Source organism: Salvelinus fontinalis, chromosome 2 (assembly GCF_029448725.1).
Source record: "Salvelinus fontinalis isolate EN_2023a chromosome 2, ASM2944872v1, whole genome shotgun sequence".
Taxonomy (NCBI): domain Eukaryota; kingdom Metazoa; phylum Chordata; class Actinopteri; order Salmoniformes; family Salmonidae; genus Salvelinus; species Salvelinus fontinalis.
This window is the reverse complement of record NC_074666.1, coordinates 13,490,447-13,518,139: the sequence shown is the minus strand read 5'-3', so window position 1 is coordinate 13,518,139 and position 27,693 is coordinate 13,490,447. Positions and strand designations below refer to the sequence as shown.

Below are 27,693 nucleotides of genomic sequence, written 5' to 3'. Positions count from 1 at the left end.
TGCAATGAGTCCATTGGCAAGTGCCGTCTTAATTTGTGTTAAAGCGTTTTCTTCAAGCATGACATATGATAATCATATTGTTATGAAAGGCATCATTCGTCTTACTAAGTATTCAGTGACTGGAGACTTCAATTCTATTCAACTTTATTGGTCCTCCAATTACTAATGTGCTTTAATTAAGACATGAGAGACAATGACTTCAAAGTGCAGTGTCATAAACATCAGTAATAAGTATGAAACCATGTGCTAAAAGCAGGAACTGGAATCAGACCTGTGTTTGATCGCTCTATTCATACATAACTGGTGCCATCTAGCCTGGTCCCAGATCTGTTTTGTGTTGTTTTATGCCAACCGTAGGAGATGCCTGGACATCACAAACAGATCTGGGACCAGGTTAGGTGCTGTCATAGTGCCGTTAGTCAGTCCTAGCTGTGTTTGTAAGACGGAGGAGTATCTCTATGCCAGTCCTAGCTTTGTTTCTGATAGAAGCGTCTATGTGTGTCTACAGATTATGATGACGTGTGTACAGATTATGGCGTGTGTGTACAGATTATGGCGTGTGTGTACAGATTATGATGTGTGTGTACAGATTATGACGTGTGCGAAGGCGCCCCCTGTGAACAACAGTGCACGGACCACTTTGGACGGGTTGTGTGCACCTGTTACCCTGGTTACCGCTACGACCGGGAGCGACACCGGAACAGAGAGAAGCCATACTGCCTGGGTGAGACCTGGTCCCACACATAGAAATAAAATGTACATTGTATTAACTCTATTTCTTTGGTCCTACACCCCTGTATTAACACAGTCACCGAGCAAAGATAACTATGGCCAAGTACTACTACTCAGGTATAGCCTCCAATAAGTGTTGTACCCTCTCCAGCTACATATTCGGCTACATGTTCAACAAAATATTCAGCTACATAGTCGGCTACATAGTCGGCTACATAGTCCATAATATATTTCACTTGGAAGTCCCTTTTTTGTTTCAGTGTTGCTATTTTAGTAGCATTCTCTCACAGGCTTGGACACTGGCAGTCTCACATTGCATTTTATTTGAAATGGCACTTCTCATGATAGACCGCATTAAGAATACAAGTTGAACAAGCCCGTCTTTGTGTTTTCTCTTTCTTTCTCCTCTCTCTTCACCACCCCCCTCTTTTTCTCTCTACCCTCTCTCGCCCCCTCTTTCTTTCGCTCTCTCCTGTCACCACCACCTCTCTCTCTCGCTCTCTCCCCCTCTCTCTCCGCCACCCTCTCTCTCCCTCTCTCGCTCTCTCCTGTCACCACCACCCTCTCTCTCCCTCTCTCGCCACCACCCTCTCTCCCCCTCTCTCACCACCACCCCCCTCTCTCTCTTTCTCGCCACCTCCCCCTCTCTCGCCACCACCCCCTCTCTCTCCCCCTCTCTCGCCACCACCCCCTCTCTCTCTCTCCCCCTTTCTCACCACCACTCTCCCCCTCTCTCACCACCACCCCCTCTCGCCACCTTTCTCTCTCCCATTTTCTCTCCCCTCTCTCTCTCCCCCTCTCTCACCACCACCCCCTCTCGCCACCTCTATCTCTCTCCCATTTTCTCTCCCCTCTCTCTCTCTCCCCCTCTCTCACCACTACCCCCTCTCGCCACCTTTCTCTCTCCCATTTTCTCTCCCCTCTCTCTCTCCCCCTCTCTCACCACCACCCCCTCTCGCCACCTCTATCTCTCTCCCATTTTCTCTCCCCCCTCTCTCTCTCTCTAGACATGGATGAGTGTGCCAACAACAACATGACGGTGTGCTCTCAGGTTTGTCTGAACTCTCCAGGGAGCTACAGGTGTGAGTGTGAGAAAGGCTTTTTCCTGGAAGAGGATGGGAAGACCTGCACCAAGGGGGAGAGAGGTGAGGGGGAGATTCTTTTTTGGCCGACATTTTTTCTGGTTATCCCATTCCAGGCCCTCTCAGAGTAGGAATGCTATTCTAGGATCAGGTCCCCTCTGTCCATATAAAATTATGAATTATGATCTAAAAGGGGAAACTGATCCTAAACCAGCACTCCTACTCTGAGATGCTTTCTGAACACAGACCCTGAAGGCACATCTGACAGTGATTTAATTTTTTATTTTAAACTTTATTGAACTAGGCAAGTCAGTTAAGAACAAATTATTATTTACAATGATGGGCCTACACCGACCAAACCCGGACGACACTGGGCCAATTGTGCGCCGCCCTATGGGACTCCCAATCACGGCCGGTAGTCATAGAGTGTAACGATCCTCTTCCTGTGAATGACTGTACCAAAGCGCAGCGTGAGACGTGTTCATGATATTTTATTAAAATCAGAACACTAGAACAAAAAATAACAAAGAGGAAAACGAACAGTTCTGTAAGGAAACGAACAATACAGAAAACAACTACCCACAAAACCCATGTGGGAAAAGGCTACCTAAGTATGGTTCTCAATCAGAGACAACGATAGACAGCTGCCTCTGAGAACCACACCCGGCCAAACACACAGAAATAGAAAACATAGAACACAAAACATAGAATGCCCAGCCCAACACACGCCCTGACCAAACCAAAATAGAGACATAAAAAGGATCTCTAAGGTCAGGGCGTGACATAGAGCCTGGATTCGAACCAGGGTGTCTGTAGTGACACCTCTAGCACTGAGATACAGAGCCTTAGACAGCTGTGCCACTCAGAAGAGGACTCTAGGCTACATCCCAAATGACACCCTGTTCCCTATATAGTGCACTACTTTAGACCAGAGCCCTATGGAACCTTATTCCCTATATAGTGCACTACTTTAGACCAGAGCCCTATGGAACCTTATTCCCTATATAGTGCACTACTTTTGACTAGGGCCCAGAAGTACACTACACAATCAAAACTCATTTTATTGGTCACATGCTGCTGAATATAACAGGTGTAAACGTTGCAGTTTAATTCTTATGGCTATATACAAGGATTACGGGTACTGAGTCAATGTGTGGGGGTGCCAGGTAGTTGATGTGATTGAGGTAAGAGGGGTAGGGGTAAAACTGACTGGGCAATCAGGATGTGTGTCTGTGTAGTGTCTGTGTAGTGTGTGTGTGTGTGTGTCAGTGTAGTGTGTGTGGATAGGGTCTAATGAGTGTGTCAGTGTAGTGTGTGTGTGTAGGTGTAGTGTGTGTGTGTGTGTGTGTGTGTGTGTGTGTGTGTGTGTGTGTGTGTGTGTGTGTGTGTGTGTGTGTGTGTGTGTGTGTGTGTGTGTGTGTGTGTGTGCGTGTGTCAGTGTAGTGTGTGTGTCAGTGTAGTGTGTGTGTGTCAGTGTAGTGTGTGTGTGTCAGTGTAGTGTGTGTGTGTCAGTGTAGTGTGTGTGTGTCAGTGTAGTGTGTGTGTGTCAGTGTAGTGTGTGTGTGTCAGTGTCAGTGAGTGTGTCAGTGTAGTGTGTAGGTGTAGTGTCTGTGTCTGTGTAGTGTGTGTGTCTGTGTAGTGTGTGTGTGTGTGTGTGTGTGTGTGTGTGTGTGTGTGTGTGTGTGTGTGTGTGTGTGTGTGTGTGTGTGTGTGTGTGTGTGTGTGTGTGTGTGTGTGTGTGTGTGTGTGTGTGTGTGTGTGTGTGTGTGTGTGTGTGTCAGTGTAGTGTGTGTGTCAGTGTAGTGTGTGTGTCAGTGTAGTGTGTGTGTCAGTGTGTGTGTGTGTGTCAGTGTAGTGTGTGTGTCAGTGTAGTGTGTGTGTCAGTGTAGTGTGTGTGTCAGTGTAGTGTGTGTGTCAGTGTAGTGTCAGTGTCAGTGAGTGTGTCAGTGAGTGTGTCAGTGTCAGTGAGTGTGTCAGTGTCAGTGAGTGTGTCAGTGTCAGTGAGTGTGTCAGTGTCAGTGAGTGTGTCAGTGTCAGTGAGTGTGTCAGTGTAGTGTGTAGGTGTAGTGTCTGTGTCTGTGTAGTGTGTGTGTCAGTGAGTGTGTCAGTGTCAGTGAGTGTCTGTGTCTGTGTGTGTGTGTGTGTAGTGTGTGTGTGTGTGTGTGTGTGTGTCAGTGTCAGTGAGTGTGTCAGTGTCAGTGAGTGTGTCAGTGTCAGTGAGTGTGTCAGTGTAGGTGTAGTGTCTGTGTCTGTGTGTGTGTGTGTGTGTGTGTGTGTGTGTCAGTGTCAGTGAGTGTGTCAGTGTCAGTGAGTGTGTCAGTGTAGTGTGTGTGGATAGGGTCTAGTGAGTGTGTCAGTGTAGTGTGTGTGTGTGTGTCAGTGTTAGTGAGTGTGTCAGTGTAGTGTGTGTGGATAGGGTCTAATGAGTGTGCATAGAGCCAGTGCAAAACAACTAAGATAAATAAATAATAAAAGGGGTCAATGTAAATTGTCCGGGTTGCGATTTGATGGCTTGGGGGTAGGGTATAGGGAATAGGGTGCCATTGGATGGCTTGGAGGTAGGGTATAGGGAATAGGGTGCCATTTGATGGCTTGGGGGTAGGGTATAGGGAATAGGGTGCCATTTGATGGCTTGGGGGTAGGGAATAGGGTGCCATTTGATGGCTTGGTGGTAGGGAATATGGTGCCATTTGATGGCTTGGGGGTAGGGAATAGGGTGCCATTTGATGGCTTGGAGGTAGGGTATAGGGAATAGGGTGCCATTTGATGGCTTGGGGGTAGGGAATAGGGAATAGGGTGCCATTGGATGGCTTGGGGGTAGGGAATAGGGTGCCATTTGGGACGTAGTAGTCTACAGACACCTGGCATCCATTATAGATCACATGATCCTATTTCAGAAGGAGTCTCTCTCCCAGCGCTAGCTGCCCCCTTCACTCCTGTTCTATTTTAATTTGCCTGATGCGCCTCAAACAAACAGCAGAAAAAGAGGAGCTGCTGCAGGTTGTGTTAGGAGGTTAGTAAAGGAAGCGATCAGGGGGTTGGACATTTGCTACTTTCTCTGGTTCCTGTGAGCTTATCTAACATTAAACTCACACTGTGTGTCTTACTGAGAACAGTTAGGCACGCGCACACACACACACACACACACACACACACACACACACACACACACACACACACACTTTTAGCTGTGAAGTTCATCCACAACCCGCCGTACTGCAGTATAATACATCTAGTCTTCACTTCGCCAAAACATAAAGAAAAACTCTCAAAGCAAAGCTGTCTTCATCTGGTTTTGGGAATAGCTTGCCTTGCACCCCAGGGTTGTGCAAGTACCCCATCATCATTAAAGTGTTGTTTTTTATGTTCCCTTGAAAAGAGTGTGCAGTTAACCTGGGAGGGAGGGGGCTGGTGGGAAAACCCAATAACCTTGATGTGTGAGCTTGATTAGAGGTATTTTGTGGGTCTTTGCTGAATAATAATCACAGCCATGCCTTTCACCTGTGCTGCGATCCACTGAGATCTATCAGCAACATAATATTGTGGGGAGCCTTAGCAAGGTGTGTGGTCTTTACACCACAGCCCCCCTACTCCCATGTCTACCTACTCCCCCGTCTACCTACTGTACTCCCCCGTCTACCTGCTCTGCTCCCCCGTCTACCTACTCCCCGTCTACCTGCTCTGCTCCCCGTCTACCTGCTCCCCGTCTACCTGCTCTGCTCCCCGTCTACCTGCTCCCCGTCTACCTGCTCTGCTCCCCGTCTACCTACTGTACTCCCCCGTCTACCTGCTCTGCTCCCCGTCTACCTACTGTACTCCCCCGTCTACCTGCTCTGCTCCCCGTCTACCTGCTCCCCGTCTACCTGCTCCCCGTCTACCTGCTCTGCTCCCCGTCTACCTGCTCTGCTCCCCGTCTACCTGCTCCCCGTCTACCTGCTCTGCTCCCCGTCTACCAACTGTACTCCCCCGTCTACCTGCTCTGCTCCCCCGTCTACCTACTCCCTGTCTACCTGCTCTGCTCCCTTGTCTACCTACTCCCTGTCTACCTGCTCTGCTCCCTTGTCTACCTACTCCCTGTCTACCTGCTCTGCTCCCTTGTCTACCTACTCCCCGTCTACCTGCTCTGCTCCCTTGTCTACCTACTCCCTGTCTACCTGCTCTGCTCCCTTGTCTACCTACTCCCTGTCTACCTGCTCTGCTCCCTTGTCTACCTACTCCCTGTCTACCTGCTCTGCTCCCTTGTCTGCCTACTCCCTGTCTACCTGCTCTGCTCCCTTGTCTACCTACTCCCCCGTCTACCTGCTCTACTCCCCCGTCTACCTGCTCTACTCCCCCGTCTACCTACTGTACTCCCCCGTCTACCTGCTCTGCTCCCCCGTCTACCTGCTCTGCTCCCCCGTCTACCTGCTCTGCTCCCCCGTCTACCTGCTCTGCTCCCTCGTCTACCTGCTCTGCTCCCTCGTCTACCTACTCCCTGTCTACCTGCTCTACTCCCCGTCTACCTGCTCTGCTCCCCCGTCTACCTGCTCTGCTCCCTTGTCTACCTGCTCTGCTCCCTTGTCTACCTGCTCTGCTCCCCCTCTACCTACTCTGCTCCCTTGTCTACCTGCTCTGCTCCCCCGTCTACCTGCTCTGCTCCCCCTCTACCTGCTCTGCTCCCCCTCTACCTGCTCTGCTCCCCCTCTACCTGCTCTGCTCCCCCTCTACCTGCTCTGCTCCCCCTCTACCTGCTCTGCTCCCCCGTCTACCTGCTCTGCTCCCCCGTCTACCTGCTCTGCTCCCCCGTCTACCTGCTCTGCTCCCCCTCTACCTGCTCTACTCCCACTCTACCTGCTCTGCTCCCCCTCTACCTGCTCTGCTCCCCCTCTACCTGCTCTGCTCCCCCTCTACCTGCTCTGCTCCCCCTCTACCTGCTCTGCTCCCCCTCTACCTGCTCTGCTCCCCCTCTACCTGCTCTGCTCCCCCGTCTACCTGCTCTGCTCCCCCGTCTACCTGCTCTTCTCCCTTGTCTACCTGCTCTGCTCCCTTGCCTACCTGCTCTGCTCCCCCGTCTACCTGCTCTGCTCCCCCTCTACCTGCTCTGCTCCCCCGTCTACCTGCTCTGCTCCCCCGTCTACCTGCTCTGCTCCCCCGTCTAGCTGCTCTGCTCCCCCGTCTACCTGCTCTGCTCCCCCGTCTACCTGCTCTGCTCCCTTGTCTACCTGCTCTGCTCACCCGTCTACCTACTCCCTGTCTACCTGCTCTACTCCCCGTCTACCTGCTCTGCTCCCCGTCTACCTGCTCTGCTCCCCCTCTACCTGCTCTGCTCCCCCGTCTACCCGCTCCCCCGTCTACCCGCTCCCCCGTCTCCCTGCTCCCCCGTCTACCTGCTGTGCTCCCCCGTCTACCTGCTCTGCTCCCCCGTCTACCTACTCCCTGTCTACCTGCTCTACTCCCTGTCTACCTGCTCTGCTCCCCCTCTACCTGCTCTGCTCCCCCTCTACCTGCTCTGCTCCCCCTCTACCTACTCCCCCGTCTACCCGCTCCCCCGTCTCCCTGCTCCCCCGTCTACCTGCTGTGCTCCCCCGTCTCTCTGTTTGGCTTCCTACCTTCATAGTCATGCCCATCACCTGTGCTGCGATCCGCTGATATCTATCAACAACACCAAACCGTGTGGAGTCAAGCTATAGATCATCACTGATCACAGCAGAGAGTCAAGCTATAGATCATCACTGATCACAGCAGAGAGTCAAGCTATAGATCATCACTGATCACAGCAAGGCATGTAGTCTAGACTCTATACCCCCCCCCCCCCCCCCCCCCGCCTGCCCCACAGCCCCACCACATTGCCTTTGATCTCCACTGATAGCAGCAAGGCATGTGGTCTATGATATTGGCTACTCAGCCCTCATGTTCCCAAGCCCCCCACACCAAACACAAACACATACAGCTCCATTACATATTTACTAGAGCAGCTACCTGCCTCCCTCTAGGATTTCCAGCCACACGTTACACTAGGGTACAGGTACAATGTTTAATGGCATATATATATATGCCAGTCACTCATCCCTCTAGCGTCGGCCGTTTTCTTAAAGGGTACACTCTTACAAAAAATGTGCTATCCAGAACCTGAAAGGGTTCTTCGGCTGTCCCCATAGGAGGACCCTTTCCTTTGAAGAACCCTTTATGGTTCCAGGTAGAACCCTTTTGAGTTCAATGTTGAACCCTTTCCACGGAGAGTTCTACATGGAACCCAAAATAGTTATATCTGGAACCAAAAATGGTTCTACCTGGAACCAAAAAAGTTTTCTCCTGTGGGGACAGCCGAAGAACCCTTTTGGAACCCACTATGGATGAGTCCCAAATGCGCCCCTATTCTCTATACAGTGCACGACCCACAGACTTTAGTCAAACGTAGTGCACTATAAAGGGAATAGGGTGCCCACTATAAAGGGAATAGGGTGCCATTAGGGACGCAGTCTATTTGTGACTATTTGTCTTTGTTTAACATACTTGCAGCATTCCTAGACGGACAAAAGATCCCCTCAGATTTTGCCACAGATATCTCTGTTTCTGATATCTTTTTAGAAAACCGGTGACGCAGATGTGTTTTTATTGCCATACCTTTCAAATAGTAAAAGAGCAATGACTAGTTACAGTGCCTTCAAAGTATTCATACCCCTTGACCTATTCTACATTTTGTTGTGTTGCAGCCTGAATTCAAATTCAAACCTACACACAATACCCCATAATGACAAAGTGAAAACAGGTTTTTAGAAATGTTGAAAATTCTGTATACAGAAAGATCTAATTACCATACACTACTTTTCAAAAGTTTGGGGTCACTTAGAAATGTCCTTGTTTTTGAAAGAAAAGCTCATCTTTGGGCCATTAAAATAACATCAAATTGATCAGAAATACCAGTCTAGACATTGTTAATGTTGTAAATGACTATTGTAGCTGGAAATGGCTGATTATTCATGGAATATCTACATCGGTGTACAGAGGCCCATTATCAGCAACCATCACCCCTGTGTTACAATGGCACGTTGTGTTAGATAATCCAAGTTTATCATTTTAAAAGGCTAATTGATTATTAGAAAACCCTTTTGCAATTATGTTAGCACAGCTGAAAACTTGTCTGGATTAAAGAAGCAATAAAACTGGCCTTCTTTAGACTAGTTGAGTATCTGGAGCATCAGCATTTGTGGGTTCGATAACAGGCTCAAAATGGCCAGAAACAAATAACTTTCTTCTGAAACTCGTCAGTCTATTCTTGTTCTGAGAAATTAAGGCAATTCCAAAGAGAAATTGCCAAGAAACTGAAGATCTCATACAACACTGTGTACTACTCCCTTCACAGAAAGAGTGCAAACTGGCTCTAACCAGAATAGAAAGAGGAGTGGGAGGCCCCGGTGCACAACTGAGAAAGAGGACAAGTACATTAGAGTGTCTAGTTTGAGAAACAGACGCCTCACAAGTCCTCAACTGGCAGCTTCATTAAATAGTACCCGCAAAACACCAGTCTCAACGTCAACAATGAAGAGGCGACTCCGGGATGCTGGCCTTCTAGGCAGACTTCCTCTGTCCAGTGTCTGTGTTCTTTTGCCCATCTTAATCTTTTATTTTTATTGGCCAGTCTGAGATATGGCTTTTTCTTTGCAACTCTGCCTAGAAGGCCAGCATCTCGGAGTCGCCTCTTCACTCTGTCAATTAGGTTAGTATTGTGGAGTAACTACGATGTTATTGATCTGTTATAAACTCTGTAGCTGTTTTAATGTCACCTTTGACCTCTTGGTGAAATCCCTTAGCTGTTTCCTTCCTGTCTGGCAACTGAATTAGGAAGGACGCCTGTATCTTTGTAGTGACTGGGTGTAATTAATAACTTCACCATTCTCAAAGGGATATTCAATGTCTGCTTTTCTTATTTGTTCCCATCTACCAATAGGTGTCCTTCTTTACAAGGAATTGGAAAACCTCCCTGGTCTTTGTGGTTGAATCTGTGTTTGAAATTCACTGCTCGACTGAGGAACCTTACAGATAATTTGAATGTGTGTGAAACAGAGAGGAGGTAGTCATTCAAAAATCATGTCAAACACTATTATTACACAGAGAGTGAGTCCATGCAACTTATGTGATTTGTTAAGCACATTTTTACTCCTGAATGTATTTAGGCATCGCCATAACAAAGAGGTCAAATACTTATTGACTCAAGACATTTCAGCTTTACATGTTTTATTAAATTGTAAAAAATTCCAAATACATAATCTCACTTTTACATTATAGGGTATAATGTGTAGGCCGGTGACAAAACAATCTAAATGTAATCCATTTTAAATTCAGGCTGTAACACAACAAAATGTGGAAAAAGTCAACGGGTGTGAATTCTTTCTGAAGTCACTGATGGCTTTTGGTGGGTCTATATTTTTTTTTTTTAATGTAGTAACATTTTGCTGTTTTATGCACCCCCTCAGCAGCTCGCCTGTTTGAGACGTCAGACAACATGATGAAGGCTGGGGAATGCTCTGCTACATGTGAAGACTTCCACCACATCAAGAATACTGTCTTTCAGCTCAAACAAAAGGTTTGTTCTGGTTTATTAATCCCCCCCCAAAAAAATATATATTTAAAAAATAAAACGCACACTTTTATTTTCCTACTAGTACTTACTTTGCTGTTATATAACTTATTGAGGGAAAATGTACTGACTGAAATGTGGTTGTCCCACCTAGCTATCTTAAGATGAATGCACTAACTGTAAGTCTCTCTTGATAAGAGTGTCTGCTAAATGACTAATTGTAAGTCTCTCTGGGTAAGAGTGTCTGCTAAATGACTAACTGTAAGTCTCTCTGGATAAGAGTGTCTGCTAAATGACTAACTGTAAGTCTCTCTGGATAAGAGTGTCTGCTAAATGACTAACTGTAAGTCTCTCTGGATGAGAGTGTCTGCTAAATGACTAACTGTAAGTCTCTGGATAAGAGTGTCTGCTAAATGACTAACTGTAAGTCTCTCTGGATAAGAGTGTCTGCTAAATGACTAACTGTAAGTCCCTCTGGATAAGAGTGTCTGCTAAATGACTAACTGTAAGTCTCTCTGGATAAGAGTGTCTGCTAAATGACTAACATGTAAGTCTCTCTGGATAAGAGTGTCTGCTAAATGACTAACTGTAAGTCTCTGGATAAGAGTGTCTGCTAAATGACTAACTGTAAGTCTCTCTGGATAAGAGTGTCTGCTAAATGACTAACTGTAAGTCCCTCTGGATAAGAGTGTCTGCTAAATGACTAACTGTAAGTCTCTCTGGATAAGAGTGTCTGCTAAATGACTAACTGTAAGTCTCTCTAGATAAGAGTGTCTGCTAAATGACTAACTGTAAGTCTCTCTGGATAAGAGTGTCTGCTAAATGACTAACTGTAAGTCTCTGGATAAGAGTGTCTGCTAAATGACTAACTGTAAGTCTCTCTGGATAAGAGTGTCTGCTAAATGACTAACTGTAAGTCTCTCTGGATAAGAGTGTCTGCTAAATGACTAACTGTAAGTCTCTCTTGATAAGAGTGTCTGCTAAATGACTAACTGTAAGTCCCTCTGGATAAGAGTGTCTGCTAAATGACTAATTGTAAGTCTCTCTGGATAAGAGTGTCTGCTAAATGACTAACTGTAAGTCTCTCTGGATAAGAGTGTCTGCTAAATGACTAACTGTAAGTCTCTCTGGATAAGAGTGTCTGCTAAATGACTAACATGTAAGTCCCTCTGGATAAGAGTGTCTGCTAAATGACTAACTGTAAGTCTCTCTGGATGAGAGTGTCTGCTAAATGACTAACTGTAAGTCTCTGGATAAGAGTGTCTGCTAAATGACTAACTGTAAGTCTCTCTGGATCAGAGCGTCTGCTAAATGACTAACTGTAAGTCCTTCTGGATAAGAGTGTCTGCTAAATGACTAACTGTAAGTCCTTCTGGATAAGAGTGTCTGCTAAATGACTAACTGTAAGTCCCTCTGGATAAGAGTGTCTGCTAAATGACTAACTGTAAGTCCCTCTGGATAAGAGTGTCTGCTAAATGACTAACTGTAAGTCTCTCTGGATAAGAGTGTCTGCTAAATGACTAACTGTAAGTCCTTCTGGATAAGAGTGTCTGCTAAATGACTAACTGTAAGTCCCTCTGGATAAGAGTGTCTGCTAAATGACTAACTGTAAGTCTCTCTGGATAAGAGTGTCTGCTAAATGACTCAGTACTGTAAGTCTCTCTGGATCAGAGCGTCTGCTAAATTACTAACATGTAAGTCTCTCTGGATAAGAGTGTCTGCTAAATGACTAACTGTAAGTCTCTCTGGGTAAGAGTGTCTGCTAAATGACTAACTGTAAGTCTCTCTGGATAAGAGTGTCTGCTAAATGACTAACTGTAAGTCTCTGGATAAGAGTGTCTGCTAAATGACTAACTGTAAGTCTCTCTAGATAAGAGTGTCTGCTAAATGACTAACTGTAAGTCTCTCTAGATAAGAGTGTCTGCTAAATGACTAACTGTAAGTCTCTCTGGATCAGAGCGTCTGCTAAATTACTAACATGTAAGTCTCTCTGGATAAGAGTGTCTGCTAAATGACTAACTGTAAGTCTCTCTGGGTAAGAGTGTCTGCTAAATGACTAACTGTAAGTCTCTCTGGGTAAGAGTGTCTGCTAAATGACTAACTGTAAGTCTCTCTAGATAAGAGTGTCTGCTAAATGACTAACTGTAAGTCTCTCTAGATAAGAGTGTCTGCTAAATGACTAACTGTAAGTCTCTGGATAAGAGTGTCTGCTAAATGACTAACTGTAAGTCTCTCTAGATAAGAGTGTCTGCTAAATGACTAACTGTAAGTCTCTGGATAAGAGTGTCTGCTAAATGACTAACTGTAAGTCTCTCTGGATAAGAGTGTCTGCTAAATGACTAACTGTAAGTCTCTCTGGATAAGAGTGTCTGCTAAATGACTAACTGTAAGTCTCTCTAGATAAGAGTGTCTGCTAAATGACTAACTGTAAGTCTCTCTAGATAAGAGTGTCTGCTAAATGACTAACTGTAAGTCTCTCTAGATAAGAGTGTCTGCTAAATGACTAACTGTAAGTCTCTCTAGATAAGAGTGTCTGCTAAATGACTAACTGTAAGTCTCTCTGGATAAGAGTGTCTGCTAAATGACTAACTGTAAGTCTCTGGATAAGAGTGTCTGCTAAATGACTAACTGTAAGTCTCTGGATAAGAGCGTCTGCTAAATGACTAACTGTAAGTCCCTCTGGATAAGAGTGTCTGCTAAATGACTAACTGTAAGTCTCTCTGGGTAAGAGTGTCTGCTAAATGACTAACTGTAAGTCTCTCTAGATAAGAGTGTCTGCTAAATGACTAACTGTAAGTCTCTGGATAAGAGTGTCTGCTAAATGACTAACTGTAAGTCTCTCTAGATAAGAGTGTCTGCTAAATGACTAACTGTAAGTCTCTCTAGATAAGAGTGTCTGCTAAATGACTAACTGTAAGTCTCTCTGGATAAGAGTGTCTGCTAAATGACTAACTGTAAGTCTCTCTGGATAAGAGTGTCTGCTAAATGACTAACTGTAAGTCTCTCTGGATAGGAGTGTCTGCTAAATGACTAACTGTAAGTCTCTCTGGATAAGAGTGTCTGCTAAATGACTAACTGTAAGTCTCTCTAGATAAGAGTGTCTGCTAAATGACTAACTGTAAGTCTCTCTGTCTAATTTGTGTTGCTGCTTACCACTGAGCCAATCCACATAACACACAGTTGGTTGGATTTAGTTAGGTATTAAAATGGACCAAGATTATTCCCGTTGGTTTATTTATTTATTCATGCTATTCTATTGTATGTTTCATTCACCAAATAACTCTGCGTATCACTAGTCTATATCTGCCAATATATTCAGGTAGAATAACACTGGGAAACATCTCCTCTGTGACGCAGAACGACGTTTATTGTACATAATAAAAATTATTGAAATCATTTTGAAATACTGCAGCTAGCTAGTTGGTTCTGTAACTTATGTCTGTCGTTGTAAAGTGCTGGTTATACCGTGTAAAACTCACTGGAGTGGTACCATATATATACACACATTGCTTAGTGAGTATTTCCAGCCCTCTAGCCTTCCCAGTCAGGCCCAATCTGTAGACCAGTCTGTCAACAGGGCAGCTCACCACTCTGCCCTGTAATATGTGATATATGGTTCCCAGCCCTGTGGTCCTGTGGGGTTCAGTAGGCAGGCTACTAGTTCTTTTTCATTGGAGGGGAAAAAATGAAATAGGCCTATGTGGCTAGTGTGCTGTAAATGGCACCCTATACCCCAATCCCCACGTAGGGCTCTGGTCAAAAAGTAGGGCTCTGGTCAAAAAGTAGGGCTCTGGTCAAAAAGTAGGGCTCTGCTTAAAAGTAGTCGTGCTCTATATAGGGAATAGGGTACCATTTGGGATGCAGCCTAAACAAACAAAATTGTCTTTTGAGGACAGAGGTCAGATATTGTGCATGGGGGGGGGTTGACTGACTGACTGACAGGAAAGGAAGATTATGGCCATCACTGGTCACCTACTGCCCCCCTCAAGGCATAAACGCAGGCTGCTTTAGGTTAACACTTACATAGCATAGCTGCTCATCTCGTCTCTACAAACCAACACATACTCCTTCATCTCATGTCATGGCTCAGAGACCACGTCGCATATGATGCAGGAATAATGATTCAATTGGATGTTCTCTGATTCATCGCCCCTGCCCAAGGACATACCATGTCATATGACTTGCAAACCAGTTCACAGGTAATGTATGGCCCCAGCCTAATGTATGGCCCCAGCCTAATGTATGGCCCCAGCCCCAGCCTAATGTATGGCCCCAGCCTAATGTATGGCCCCAGCCCCAGACTAATGTATGGCCCCAGCCTAATGTATGGCCCCAGCCTAATGTATGGCCCCAGCCTAATGTATGGCCCCAGCCTAATGTATGGCCCCAGCCCCAGAGACTAATGTATGGCCCCAGCCTAATGTATGGCCCCAGCCCCAGAGACTAATGTATGGCCCCAGCCTAATGTATGGCCCCAGAGACTAATGTATGGCCCCAGCCTAATGTATGGCCCCAGCCTAATGTATGGTCCCAGCCTTTAAGGACCCAGCCTAATGTATGGCCCCAGCCTAATGTATGGCCCCAGCCCCAGCCAAATGTATGGCCCCAGCCTAATGTATGGCCCCAGCCTGTAATACGCTTTGATATAGAGTACTTACATGTACATGTATATATCCCAGAGTACAGTGCGGTCTCCTGGTCTACCTAAGTAATGCATAGTGATTTCCTGGGCCTGCGTATGGTTGTTACAAATTGACATATCTGGTTTCAAGTCGTACTCTGACACAACAAAGAATTCACGTAGAGAATGTCATTTTCTTGTCCTGTAAGTGTAATACATCCATGTAGTAACTATTATTACAGGTCCTTGAACATTGAGGACACTCTTACACTGTAATCTCCCCGTAGGCTTCTGCTCTATGATGACTGACAGCCAAATGGCTGTATCGCCGACACGCCTGATCGTTTCTCCATTATCTCAGACCTCTCTCATTAAGACTGATCTTGAGAAAATCCTTTGTGCTGGAACCTCTACATTAAATGGGCAATTTAGGATTGGTACATCAAATCTTTTTACTTCTAAATTAATAATATATAGCAATGGATTGTTGAAGAATATAACTGATGAATGCCTCATGACCTTAGGTTCAACTGTCGTACTAAAAACATAAGCAAGATGACTGCTTTGTTGTTTGAATCGCAGATTACCCCTTTAAACAATATTAACTATATCTGCTCTTCTTGTTCTATAGATTGCCATGTTGCCCAGCAACGCTGATGTTACCAAGCAGATGACCAGTGAGAAGAGGCTGATGTCACACTCCTTCCTCCCCGGGCCGCCTGGTCTGCCCGGTCCTCCAGGTAAAACTAGCTGTAGTATAATGTTTCTGTCTGTCTGTGTTCTATCTATCGTCCTGTAGTATAATGTCTCTACTGTCTGTAGTTCTGTAGTATAATGTCTCTACTGTCTGTAGTCCTTTTGTACAATATCTCTGCTCTGTCTGTAGTCGTGTAGTATAATATCTCTACTGTATATCGTCGTGTAGTATAATATCTCTACTGTCTATCGTCCTGTAGGTTAATGTCTCTACTGTCTGTAGTCCTGTTGTATAATATCTCTTCTCTGTCTGTAGTCGTGTAGTATAATGTCTCTACTGTCTGTAGTCCTGTAGTATAATGTCGCTGTCTGTCTGTAGTTCTGTAGTATATAATGCCTCTACTGTCTGTAGTATATAATGTCTATACTGTCTATAGTCCTGTAGTATATAATGTCTCTACTGTCTGTAGTCCTGTAGTATAATGTCTCTGCTCTGTCTGTAGTCCTGTAGTATAATGTCTCTGCTCTGTCTGTAGTCCTGTAGTATAATGTCTCTGCTCTGTCTTTAGTCGTGTAGTATAATGGCTCTGCTCTGTCTGTAGTCCTGTAGTATAATGGCTCTGCTCTGTCTGTAGTCCTGTAGTATAATGGCTCTGCTCTGTCTGTGGTCCTGTAGTATAATGGCTCTGCTCTGTCTGTAGTCCTGTAGTATAATGGCTCTGCTCTGTCTGTGGTCCTGTAGTATAATGGCTCTGCTCTGTCTGTAGTCCTGTAGTATAATGGCTCTGCTCTGTCTGTAGTCCTGTAGTATAATGGCTCTGCTCTGTCTGTGGTCCTGTAGTATAATGGCTCTGCTCTGTCTGTAGTCCTGTAGTATAATGGCTCTGCTCTGTCTGTAGTCCTGTAGTAGAATGGCTCTGCTCTGTATGTGGTCCTGTAGTATAATGGCTCTGCTCTGTCTGTAGTCCTGTAGTATAATGGCTCTGCTCTGTCTGTAGTCCTGTAGTATAATGGCTCTGCTCTGTCTGTAGTCCTGTAGTATATAATGTCTCTGCTCTGTCTGTAGTCCTGTAGTATAATGTCTCTGACTGTCTGTAGTCCTGCAGTATAATGGCTCTGCTCTGTCTGTAGTCCTGTAGTATATAATGTCTCTACTGTCTGTAGTCCTGTAGTATATAATGTCTCTACTGTCTGTAGTCCTGTAGTATATAATGTCTCTACTGTCTGTAGTCCTGTAGTATATAATGTCTCTGCTCTGTCTGTAGTCCTGTAGTATATAATGTCTCGACTGTCTGTAGTCCTGTAGTATAATGTCTCGACTGTCTGTAGTCCTGTAGTATGTAATGTCTCTACTGTCTGTAGTCCTGTAGTATATAATGTCTCTGCTCTGTCTGTAGTCCTGTAGTATAATGGCTCTGCTCTGTCTGTAGTCCTGTAGTATAATGGCTCTGCTCTGTCTGTATTATAATGGCTCTACTGTCTCTAGTCCTTTAGTATAATGTCTCTACTGTCTGTAGTCCTGTAGTATAATGGCTCTGCTCTGTCTGTAGTCCTGTAGTATATAATGTCTCTACTGTCTGTAGTCCTGTAGTATATAATGTCTCTACTGTCTGTAGTCCTGTAGTATAATGGCTCTGCTCTGCCTGTAGTCCTGTAGTATATAATGTCTCTACTGTCTGTAGTATAATGTCTCTGCTCTGTCTGCAGTCCTGTAGTATATAATGTCTCTACTGTCTGTAGTCCTGTAGTATATAATGTCTCTACTGTCTGTAGTCCTGTAGTATATAATGTCTCTACTGTCTGTAGTCCTGTATTATAATGGCTCTGCTCTGTCTGTAGTCCTGTAGTATATAATGGCTCTGCTCTGTCTGTATTATAATGGCTCTGCTCTGTCTGTAGTCCTGTAGTATATAATGTCTCTGCTCTGTCTGTAGTCCTGTAGTATATAATGTCTCTGCTCTGTCTGTAGTCCTGTAGTGCATAATGTCTGTAGTCCTGTAGTATATTGGCTCTGCTCTGTCTGTAGTCCTGTAGTATAATGCCTCTACTCTCTATCGTCCTGTAGTATAATGTCTCTACTGTCTGTAGTCCTGTAGTAGGATGTATCTGCTCTGTCTGTAGTCGTGTAGTGTAATGTCTCTACTGTCTATAGTCATGTAGTATAATGTCTCTGTCTGTCTGTAGTCCTGTAGTATAATGTCTCTGTCTGTCTGTAGTCCTGTAGTGTAATGTCTCTACTGTCTATAGTCATGTAGTATAATGTCTCTGTCTGTCTGTAGTCCTGTAGTATAATGTCTCTGTCTGTCTGTAATCCTGTAGTATAATGGCTCTGCTCTGTCTGTAGTCCTGTAGTATAATGCCTCTACTCTCTATCGTCCTGTAGTATAATGTCTCTGTCTGTCTGTAGTCCTGTAGTAGAATGGCTCTGCTCTGTCTGTAGTCCTGTAGTATAGAATGGCTCTGCTCTGTCTGTAGTCATGTAGTATAGAATGGCTCTGCTCTGTCTGTAGTCCTGTAGTAGAATGGCTCTGCTCTGTCTGTATTATAATGGCTCTGCTCTGTCTGTAGTCCTGTAGTATATAATGGCTCTGCTCTGTCTGTAGTCCTGTAGTATAATGTCTCTACTGTCTGTAGTCCTGTAGTATAATGTCTCTACTCTGTCTGTAATCCTGTAGTATAATGTCTCTACTGTCTGTAGTCCTGTAGTATATAATGTCTCTACTGTCTGTAGTCCTGTAGTATAGAATGGCTCTGCTCTGTCTGTAGTCCTGTAGTATAGAATGTCTCTGCTCTGTCTGTAGTCCTGTAGTGTATAATGTCTCTACTGTCTGTAGTTTAGAATGTCTCTGCTCTGTCTGTAGTATAGAATGGCTCTGCTCTGTCTGTAGTATAGAATGGCTCTGCTCTGTCTGTAGTATAGAATGGCTCTGCTCTGTCTGTAGTATAGAATGGCTCTGCTCTGTCTGTAGTATATAATGTCTATACTGTCTATAGTCCTGTAGTATATAATGTCTCTACTGTCTGTAGTCCTGTAGTATAATGTCTCTGCTCTGTCTGTAGTCCTGTAGTATAATGTCTCTGCTCTGTCTGTAGTCCTGTAGTATAATGTCTCTGCTCTGTCTTTAGTCGTGTAGTATAATGGCTCTGCTCTGTCTGTAGTCCTGTAGTATAATGGCTCTGCTCTGTCTGTAGTCCTGTAGTATAATGGCTCTGCTCTGTCTGTGGTCCTGTAGTATAATGGCTCTGCTCTGTCTGTAGTCCTGTAGTATAATGGCTCTGCTCTGTCTGTGGTCCTGTAGTATAATGGCTCTGCTCTGTCTGTAGTCCTGTAGTATAATGGCTCTGCTCTGTCTGTAGTCCTGTAGTATAATGGCTCTGCTCTGTCTGTGGTCCTGTAGTATAATGGCTCTGCTCTGTCTGTAGTCCTGTAGTATAATGGCTCTGCTCTGTCTGTAGTCCTGTAGTAGAATGGCTCTGCTCTGTATGTGGTCCTGTAGTATAATGGCTCTGCTCTGTCTGTAGTCCTGTAGTATAATGGCTCTGCTCTGTCTGTAGTCCTGTAGTATAATGGCTCTGCTCTGTCTGTAGTCCTGTAGTATATAATGTCTCTGCTCTGTCTGTAGTCCTGTAGTATAATGTCTCTGACTGTCTGTAGTCCTGCAGTATAATGGCTCTGCTCTGTCTGTAGTCCTGTAGTATATAATGTCTCTACTGTCTGTAGTCCTGTAGTATATAATGTCTCTACTGTCTGTAGTCCTGTAGTATATAATGTCTCTACTGTCTGTAGTCCTGTAGTATATAATGTCTCTGCTCTGTCTGTAGTCCTGTAGTATATAATGTCTCGACTGTCTGTAGTCCTGTAGTATAATGTCTCGACTGTCTGTAGTCCTGTAGTATGTAATGTCTCTACTGTCTGTAGTCCTGTAGTATATAATGTCTCTGCTCTGTCTGTAGTCCTGTAGTATAATGGCTCTGCTCTGTCTGTAGTCCTGTAGTATAATGGCTCTGCTCTGTCTGTATTATAATGGCTCTACTGTCTCTAGTCCTTTAGTATAATGTCTCTACTGTCTGTAGTCCTGTAGTATAATGGCTCTGCTCTGTCTGTAGTCCTGTAGTATATAATGTCTCTACTGTCTGTAGTCCTGTAGTATATAATGTCTCTACTGTCTGTAGTCCTGTAGTATAATGGCTCTGCTCTGCCTGTAGTCCTGTAGTATATAATGTCTCTACTGTCTGTAGTATAATGTCTCTGCTCTGTCTGCAGTCCTGTAGTATATAATGTCTCTACTGTCTGTAGTCCTGTAGTATATAATGTCTCTACTGTCTGTAGTCCTGTAGTATATAATGTCTCTACTGTCTGTAGTCCTGTATTATAATGGCTCTGCTCTGTCTGTAGTCCTGTAGTATATAATGGCTCTGCTCTGTCTGTATTATAATGGCTCTGCTCTGTCTGTAGTCCTGTAGTATATAATGTCTCTGCTCTGTCTGTAGTCCTGTAGTATATAATGTCTCTGCTCTGTCTGTAGTCCTGTAGTGCATAATGTCTGTAGTCCTGTAGTATATTGGCTCTGCTCTGTCTGTAGTCCTGTAGTATAATGCCTCTACTCTCTATCGTCCTGTAGTATAATGTCTCTACTGTCTGTAGTCCTGTAGTAGGATGTATCTGCTCTGTCTGTAGTCGTGTAGTGTAATGTCTCTACTGTCTATAGTCATGTAGTATAATGTCTCTGTCTGTCTGTAGTCCTGTAGTATAATGTCTCTGTCTGTCTGTAGTCCTGTAGTGTAATGTCTCTACTGTCTATAGTCATGTAGTATAATGTCTCTGTCTGTCTGTAGTCCTGTAGTATAATGTCTCTGTCTGTCTGTAATCCTGTAGTATAATGGCTCTGCTCTGTCTGTAGTCCTGTAGTATAATGCCTCTACTCTCTATCGTCCTGTAGTATAATGTCTCTGTCTGTCTGTAGTCCTGTAGTAGAATGGCTCTGCTCTGTCTGTAGTCCTGTAGTATAGAATGGCTCTGCTCTGTCTGTAGTCATGTAGTATAGAATGGCTCTGCTCTGTCTGTAGTCCTGTAGTAGAATGGCTCTGCTCTGTCTGTATTATAATGGCTCTGCTCTGTCTGTAGTCCTGTAGTATATAATGGCTCTGCTCTGTCTGTAGTCCTGTAGTATAATGTCTCTACTGTCTGTAGTCCTGTAGTATAATGTCTCTACTCTGTCTGTAATCCTGTAGTATAATGTCTCTACTGTCTGTAGTCCTGTAGTATATAATGTCTCTACTGTCTGTAGTCCTGTAGTATAGAATGGCTCTGCTCTGTCTGTAGTCCTGTAGTATAGAATGTCTCTGCTCTGTCTGTAGTCCTGTAGTGTATAATGTCTCTACTGTCTGTAGTTTAGAATGTCTCTGCTCTGTCTGTAGTATAGAATGGCTCTGCTCTGTCTGTAGTATAGAATGGCTCTGCTCTGTCTGTAGTATAGAATGGCTCTGCTCTGTCTGTAGTATAGAATGGCTCTGCTCTGTCTGTAGTATAGAATGGCTCTGCTCTGTCTGTAGTCCTGTAGTATAGAATGGCTCTGCTCTGTCTGTAGTATAGAATGGCTCTGCTCTGTCTGTAGTATAGAATGGCTCTGCTCTGTCTGTAGTCCTGTAGTATAGAATGGCTCTGCTCTGTCTGTAGTCCTGTAGTATAGAATGGCTCTGCTCTGTCTGTAGTCCTGTAGTATAGAATGGCTCTGCTCTGTCTGTTGTATAGAATGGCTCTGCTCTGTCTGTAGTATAGAATGGCTCTGCTCTGTCTGTAGTATAGAATGGCTCTGCTCTATCTGTAGTATAGAATGGCTCTGCTCTGTCTGTAGTATAGAATGGCTCTGCTCTATCTGTAGTATAGAATGGCTCTGCTCTGTCTGTAGTATAGAATGGCTCTGCTCTATCTGTAGTATAGAATGGCTCTGCTCTGTCTGTAGTATAGAATGGCTCTGCTCTGTCTGTAGTCCTGTAGTATGTCTCTGCTCTGTCTGTAGTCTTGTAGTGTAATGTCTCTGTTTTTCAGCCCTCTCCCACTAATCCCAGACCTGTGTGTTTCTATATCTCAGGAGATCCAGGGCCAATGGGCCCCCCTGGCCACACAGGACTGTTGGGGCCCCCCGGCCCTCCTGGACCCAGGGGACTGATGGGCCCCATTGGGCCCTCGCCTGACCTGTCCTACATGACGCAGGGCCGACGCGGGCCCATGGTCAGTAACAGCACCACCACCTCACCATCTGTTTCAATACCACTAGTATGCCTTGTATCCCTTCTAGAGAGCACTGTCTGTTCTGCTGTGTTAGAAGATGGTGTCCCCCTCCTCCCCTCCCCGTGTCCTCCTCCTGCACCTGTGTCCCCCTCCTCCCCCCATGTCCCCCTCCTCCCCTCCCCATGTCCTCCTCCTCATCCCGTGTCCCCCTCCTCCCCCCGTGTCCAACTCCTCCCCCTCTCTCTCTCGTCTCTGCTGTGACACGTGTCATGACTCTGACCAGCTGACTGTGCTCCCTCTCCCAGGACGGACAGACAGACACACGCACAGTGTTGTGACCTCCCCAGCTGTGGATGGCCCCTCTAGAGGAAACTAGGGCACGACTCACAGGCCTGTCTGTCCATGGATGTGTCCCAAATGGCATCCTATCCCCTATGTAGTGCATATCAGTTAAACATGTTTGAACTGACATCCATACCATATCGGTTTGAAGGAAGAACATTGCAACTGTCTGGACTTCCACGGCTTTGTGAAGTCCAGACAACTTCTTGCTGATTGCCCATTGGGACATGTGCAAATATTCTGGGAACCTACCCCATCAGTTTAATAGGGGAAGTCCGTTGGGGGGGGACAATGCAAATAGTAATCTGGGTAGCCATTTGATTAGATGTTATGGCTTGGGGGTAGAAGCCTCTTGTACCTAGACTTGGTGCTCCGGTACGGCTTGCCGTGCGGTAGCAGAGAGAACAGTCTATGACTATGGTGGCTGGAGTCTTTGAAAATGTTTAGGGTCTTCCTCTGACACTGCCTGGTATAGAGGTCCTGGATGGTAGGAAGCTTGTACTAGGCCGTTTGCACTACCCTCTGTAGTGCCTTGCAGTCGGTGGCCAAGCAGTTGCCATACCAGGCGGTGATGCAACCAGTCAGGATGCTGTTGATGGTGCAGCTGTAGAACCTTTTGAGGATCTGAGGACCCATGCCAAATGGGGGAATAGGTTTTGTCGTGCCCTCATCACGACTGTCTTGGTGTGCTTGGACCATGTTAGTTTGTTGTTGATGTGGACACCAAGGAACTTGAAGCTCTCAACCTGCTCCACTGCAGCCCCGTCGATGAGAATGGGGGTGTGCTCGGTCCTCTTTTTCCTGGAGTCCACAAACATCTCCTTTGTCTTGATCACGTTGAGGGAGAGTTTGTTGTCCTGGCACCACACGGCCAGGTCTCTGACCTCCTCCCTATAGGCTGTCTCGTCGTTGTTGGTGATCAGGCCTACCACTGTTGTGTCATCGGAAAATTGAATGATGGTGTTGGAGTCGTGCCTGGCCGTGCAGTCATGAGTGAACAGGGAGTACAGGAGGGGACTGAGCATGCACCCCTGAGGGGCCCCGTGTTTAGGGTCAGCGTGGCGGATGTGTTGTTACCTACCCTTACCACCTGGGGGTGGCCCGTCAGGAAGTCCAGGATCCAGTTGCAGAGGGAGGTGTTTAGTCCCAGCGTCCTTAGCTTATTGATTTTAATATTAATATCCCGTTGGTAGTTTAATCTTCTGCGTTGCTCGTCGATTTTATTCTCCAAAGATCGTACGTTTGCTAGCAGAATGGAGGGAAGTGGGGCTTTATTCGGTTGCCTACGAATTCTCAGAAGGCAGGCCGCCCTTTGGCCCCTTTTTCTCTGCCTCCTCTTCACACAAATCGCGGGGATCTGGGCCTGTTCCCAAGAAAGCAGTATATCATTCGCGTCAGGCTCGTCAGTCGTGAAAGGAAAAAACGGGTTCTGCCAGTCCGTGGTGAGTAATCTCAGTCCTGGTGTCTAGAAGATATTTTCGGTCATAAGAGACGGTAACAGAAACATTATGTACAAAATAAGTTGCATATAAATAAACAAAAAAACACAATGGGTTGAGGACACGTAAAACCTTCCTCACCACCGCCATGGCCCATCATCAGGCAGTTAATTATGTTAAGTCGAGATACTGTGAGAATGTCTGAGGGTTTTGTTCATGCAGGAACAGTCACATATGCTGTTTTACAGAACAGTGTAGGTTAAAAGGTAGATCAAACTGATATCACGTTATGCCTTGCTCATATCGATATCAAAATCATATGGAGTTATTGATATTTGTGCCCACTACTAATGTATATCTACAGTACATTTCAAAATACGGGGGTATCATTACTGCACACAGCACTTTTTCTCACTCTGTAGATTCTTACAGTGGTGGAAAAAGGGCCCAATTTTGATACTAGGCGAGAAGGTAGAGACAACAATACATCACATAAAGCAGCCACAACTGTCATTAAGAGTGTCCATGATTGAGTCTTTGAATGAAGAGATGGAGATGAAACTGTCCAGTTTGAGTGATTGTTGCAGCTCGTTCCAGTCGCTAGCTGCAGCGAACTGAAAAGACAAGCGACCCAGAGATGTGTGTGTGCTTTGAGGACCTTTAACAGAATGTGACTGGTAGAACGGGTGTTGTATGTGGAGGATGAGGGCTACAGTAGATATCTCAGATAGGGGGGAGTGAGGCCTTAGAGGGTTTTATAAATAAGCATTGTTTAAAAAATGTTTACCTTTATTTAACTAGGCAAGTCAGTTAAGAACAAATTATTCTATACAATGACGGCCTACCCCGGCCAAACCCAGACGACGCTGGGCCAATTGTGCACCACCCTATGGGACTCCCAGTCACAGCTGGATGTGATACAGACCGGATTCAAACCAGGGACCGTTTTGCGACGGGTATACAGAAATGACCAGTTTACAGACGAGTATAGAGTGCAGTGATGTGTCCTATAAGGAGCATTGGTGGCAAATCTGATGGCCGAATGGTAAAGAGCATCTAGTTGTTTGAGAGCACCCTTACCTGCCGATCTATAAATGATGTCTCCGTAATCTAGTAGTCCTGTAGTATAATGTATCTGTCTGTAGTCCTGTAGTATAATGTCTCTACTGTCTGTAGTCCTGTAGTATAATGTCTCTGTCTGTCTGTAGTCCTGTAGTATAATGCCTCTGTCTGTCTGTAGTCCTGTAGTATAATGTCTCTGTCTGTAGTCCTGTAGTATAATGTCTCTACTGTCTGTAGTCATGTAGTATAATGTCTGTCTGTCTGTAGTCCTGTAGTATAATGTCTCTACTGTCTGTAGTCCTGTAGTATAATGTCTCTGTCTATATTCCTGGGAGCTTCCATCAGTGTGTGGTGATCCATTCTTTATTTCATTCTTGTTGAGCATCACCCTTAAAAGAAAGGTGAACAAATCGTGTGAAAACTTTCTCTAAATATCACATGACATTTTCACGAGTCAAACATGATTTTCGGACACACACTTGAAAAACAAATTCTTATTTACAATGGCGGCCTACCCCGGCCAAACCCTAACCCGGACGACGCTGGGCCAATTGTGCCAATCACGGCCGGTTGTGATACAGCCTGGAATCGAACCAGGATCTGTAGTGACACCTCTAGCACTGAGATGCTGTTCCTTGGACCGCTGTGCCACTCGTGAGTAATAACAGGGTAAAATGTCAATGCTTTACATTACAACGCATTGGGCTCGTTTTTGTTCCCGCCGTCACGCAAGTCTCAGTATTACAACTCAATTTTGTCACCTGAATTGTTGAAACACTAACCTACTGTATCAACACCAAGGGTCCTCAGTGACGCATGACATTAAGCTCAGAGAACTATGCCACTGTTTATACTGTAGAGAAATGTTCTATATGCTATGGAATCACACTCTACTGTGTTCTGTATTGCTCTGCAGTGGCTCCTTGAGCCTTTCATGCTGATCTGTATTCATCAGACCTGCGTTCAGATACTCTTAGAAATCTTTCAAATAAGGACTTTGACCATTTGGGGGGGGGGGGATTTTGGGGCTATTCTATTGGTCCCTTAAGCCAGTGAAGCACAATCAAGCACTGATAAAGTATTTGAAATGATTTCGAGTACTATTTGAACCCAGGTCGTAACTGGGTTTTGGGCACAGAGTGAGTGTGTGTGATGGGTGGTGTACATTTCAGTGTGGCACAATACGAATCGGTCTGGATCTGAATGTGACGGAGGTCCCAGCTCTCTGTCCCCGGTGCCCTTTGATGGTGACTGTATATAGAGCGGAGATACAGAGATTCTTTGCCCTTAAATGCTAAAGTCATTGAAATGTAGCTGGCCCCTAGATGTGACTGGACACAGTGAATGGTTAAATGATGTGATCTGTGATGTCTTCTCTCGTCTCATACAGGGTCCTGTGGGGGCTCCAGGAAAAGATGGCATCAAGGTAGAGCATGATTTGAGCTACATCCCAAACTGCATCCAATTCCCTATCTAGTCCACTACTTTGACTAGGGACCCATAGGACTCGGGTTAAAAGGAGTGCACTACATATGGAATCGGTACCATTTGGAACACAACCTTAGAGCATCCTCCCTAATCTCTAGCTCTCTTCTAGCCTGGTCCCAGATCAGTTTGTGCTGTCTCGTCAATTAACTCCTATGGTTAAATCCTTGTCAAGCCAAACAGATCTGGAATCAGGCTAGTCTTGACTGTTTTTCATCTGGATCTGGCCGATGTCTCGTTTTTGCCGCAGACAGTTTTTTTTTGTTGTTGTATGGAATGTAAATATTTAAAAAATGTTGGAAGATTATGTTTAACATCATATCTATGACTACTATGGACTTCGACAAAGTCTCTAACAGAGGCTATTTTGGGAATTTAATTCCCAGTGCATTCCTGCATCGAAGCAGCTTTTATCTCTTTCCTTCAGCTGTGTTTTGTCAACTCTTCCACCTGATAATGCCCTCACCTGGTCTAAAGGTGACATGACACATATACATTTTACAATAACGTTTAATTAGAAAGCATTAGCCACCATGCAATGCGGCTGTAATAAGGTACAAAATACTAATATTTTATATAATACTTGGGTAAATTAGTGCACTAAAAACGTACTGAGGAGTATTTTGTAGATATGTCTCCGATATTGGGTGTTTGGTTAGAGGAGAGAATGGATAGCTAATGGACCGGCTGACTGATATTGGGTAGGTGATTGGTTAGATTAGAGATATGGATAGCTAATGGACCGGCTGACTGATATTGGGTAGGTGATTGGTTAGATTACAGATATGGATAGCTAATGGAACAGCTTACTGATATTGGGTAGGTGATTGGTTAGATTAGAGATATGGATAGCTAATGGACCGGCTGACTGATATTGGGTAGGTGATTGGTTAGATTAGAGATATGGATAGCTAATGGACCGGCTGACTGATATTGGGTAGGTGATTGGTTAGATTACAGATATGGATAGCTAATGGAACAGCTTACTGATATTGGGTAGGTGATTGGTTAGATTACAGATATGGATAGCTAATGGAACAGCTTACTGATATTGGGTAGGTGATTGGTTAGATTAGAGATATGGATAGCTAATGGAACAGCTTACTGATTGGTTAAATTAGAGATATGGATAGCTAATGGAACAGCTTACTGATATTGGGTAGGTGATTGGTTAGATTACAGATATGGATAGCGTATGGAACAGCTTACTGATATTGGGTAGGTGATTGGTTAGATTAGAGATATGGATAGCTAATGGAACACCTTACTGATATTGGGTAGGTGATTGGTTAGATTACAGATATGGATAGCTAATGGAACAGCTTACTGATTGGTTAGATTACAGATATGGATAGCTAATGGAACAGCTTACTGATTGGTTAGATTAGAGATATGGATAGCTAATGGAACAGCTTACTGATTGGTTAGATTACAGATATGGATAG

General features: G+C 45.0%; 1 protein-coding gene across 1 annotated transcript in view; it reads left to right on the top strand.

Annotated features, from left to right (window-relative positions):
• ccbe1 (collagen and calcium binding EGF domains 1) overlaps nt 1-27,693 on the top strand; it is a 113,388-nt gene that overhangs the window by 78,868 nt on the left and 6,827 nt on the right. The window contains exons 4-9 of the mRNA XM_055864430.1: nt 590-724; nt 1,740-1,877; nt 10,268-10,377; nt 15,624-15,732; nt 21,781-21,920; nt 26,154-26,189. Coding sequence (XP_055720405.1) covers nt 590-724; nt 1,740-1,877; nt 10,268-10,377; nt 15,624-15,732; nt 21,781-21,920; nt 26,154-26,189 — 668 coding nt within the window. The remainder of the gene's footprint in view (nt 1-589; nt 725-1,739; nt 1,878-10,267; nt 10,378-15,623; nt 15,733-21,780; nt 21,921-26,153; nt 26,190-27,693) is intronic.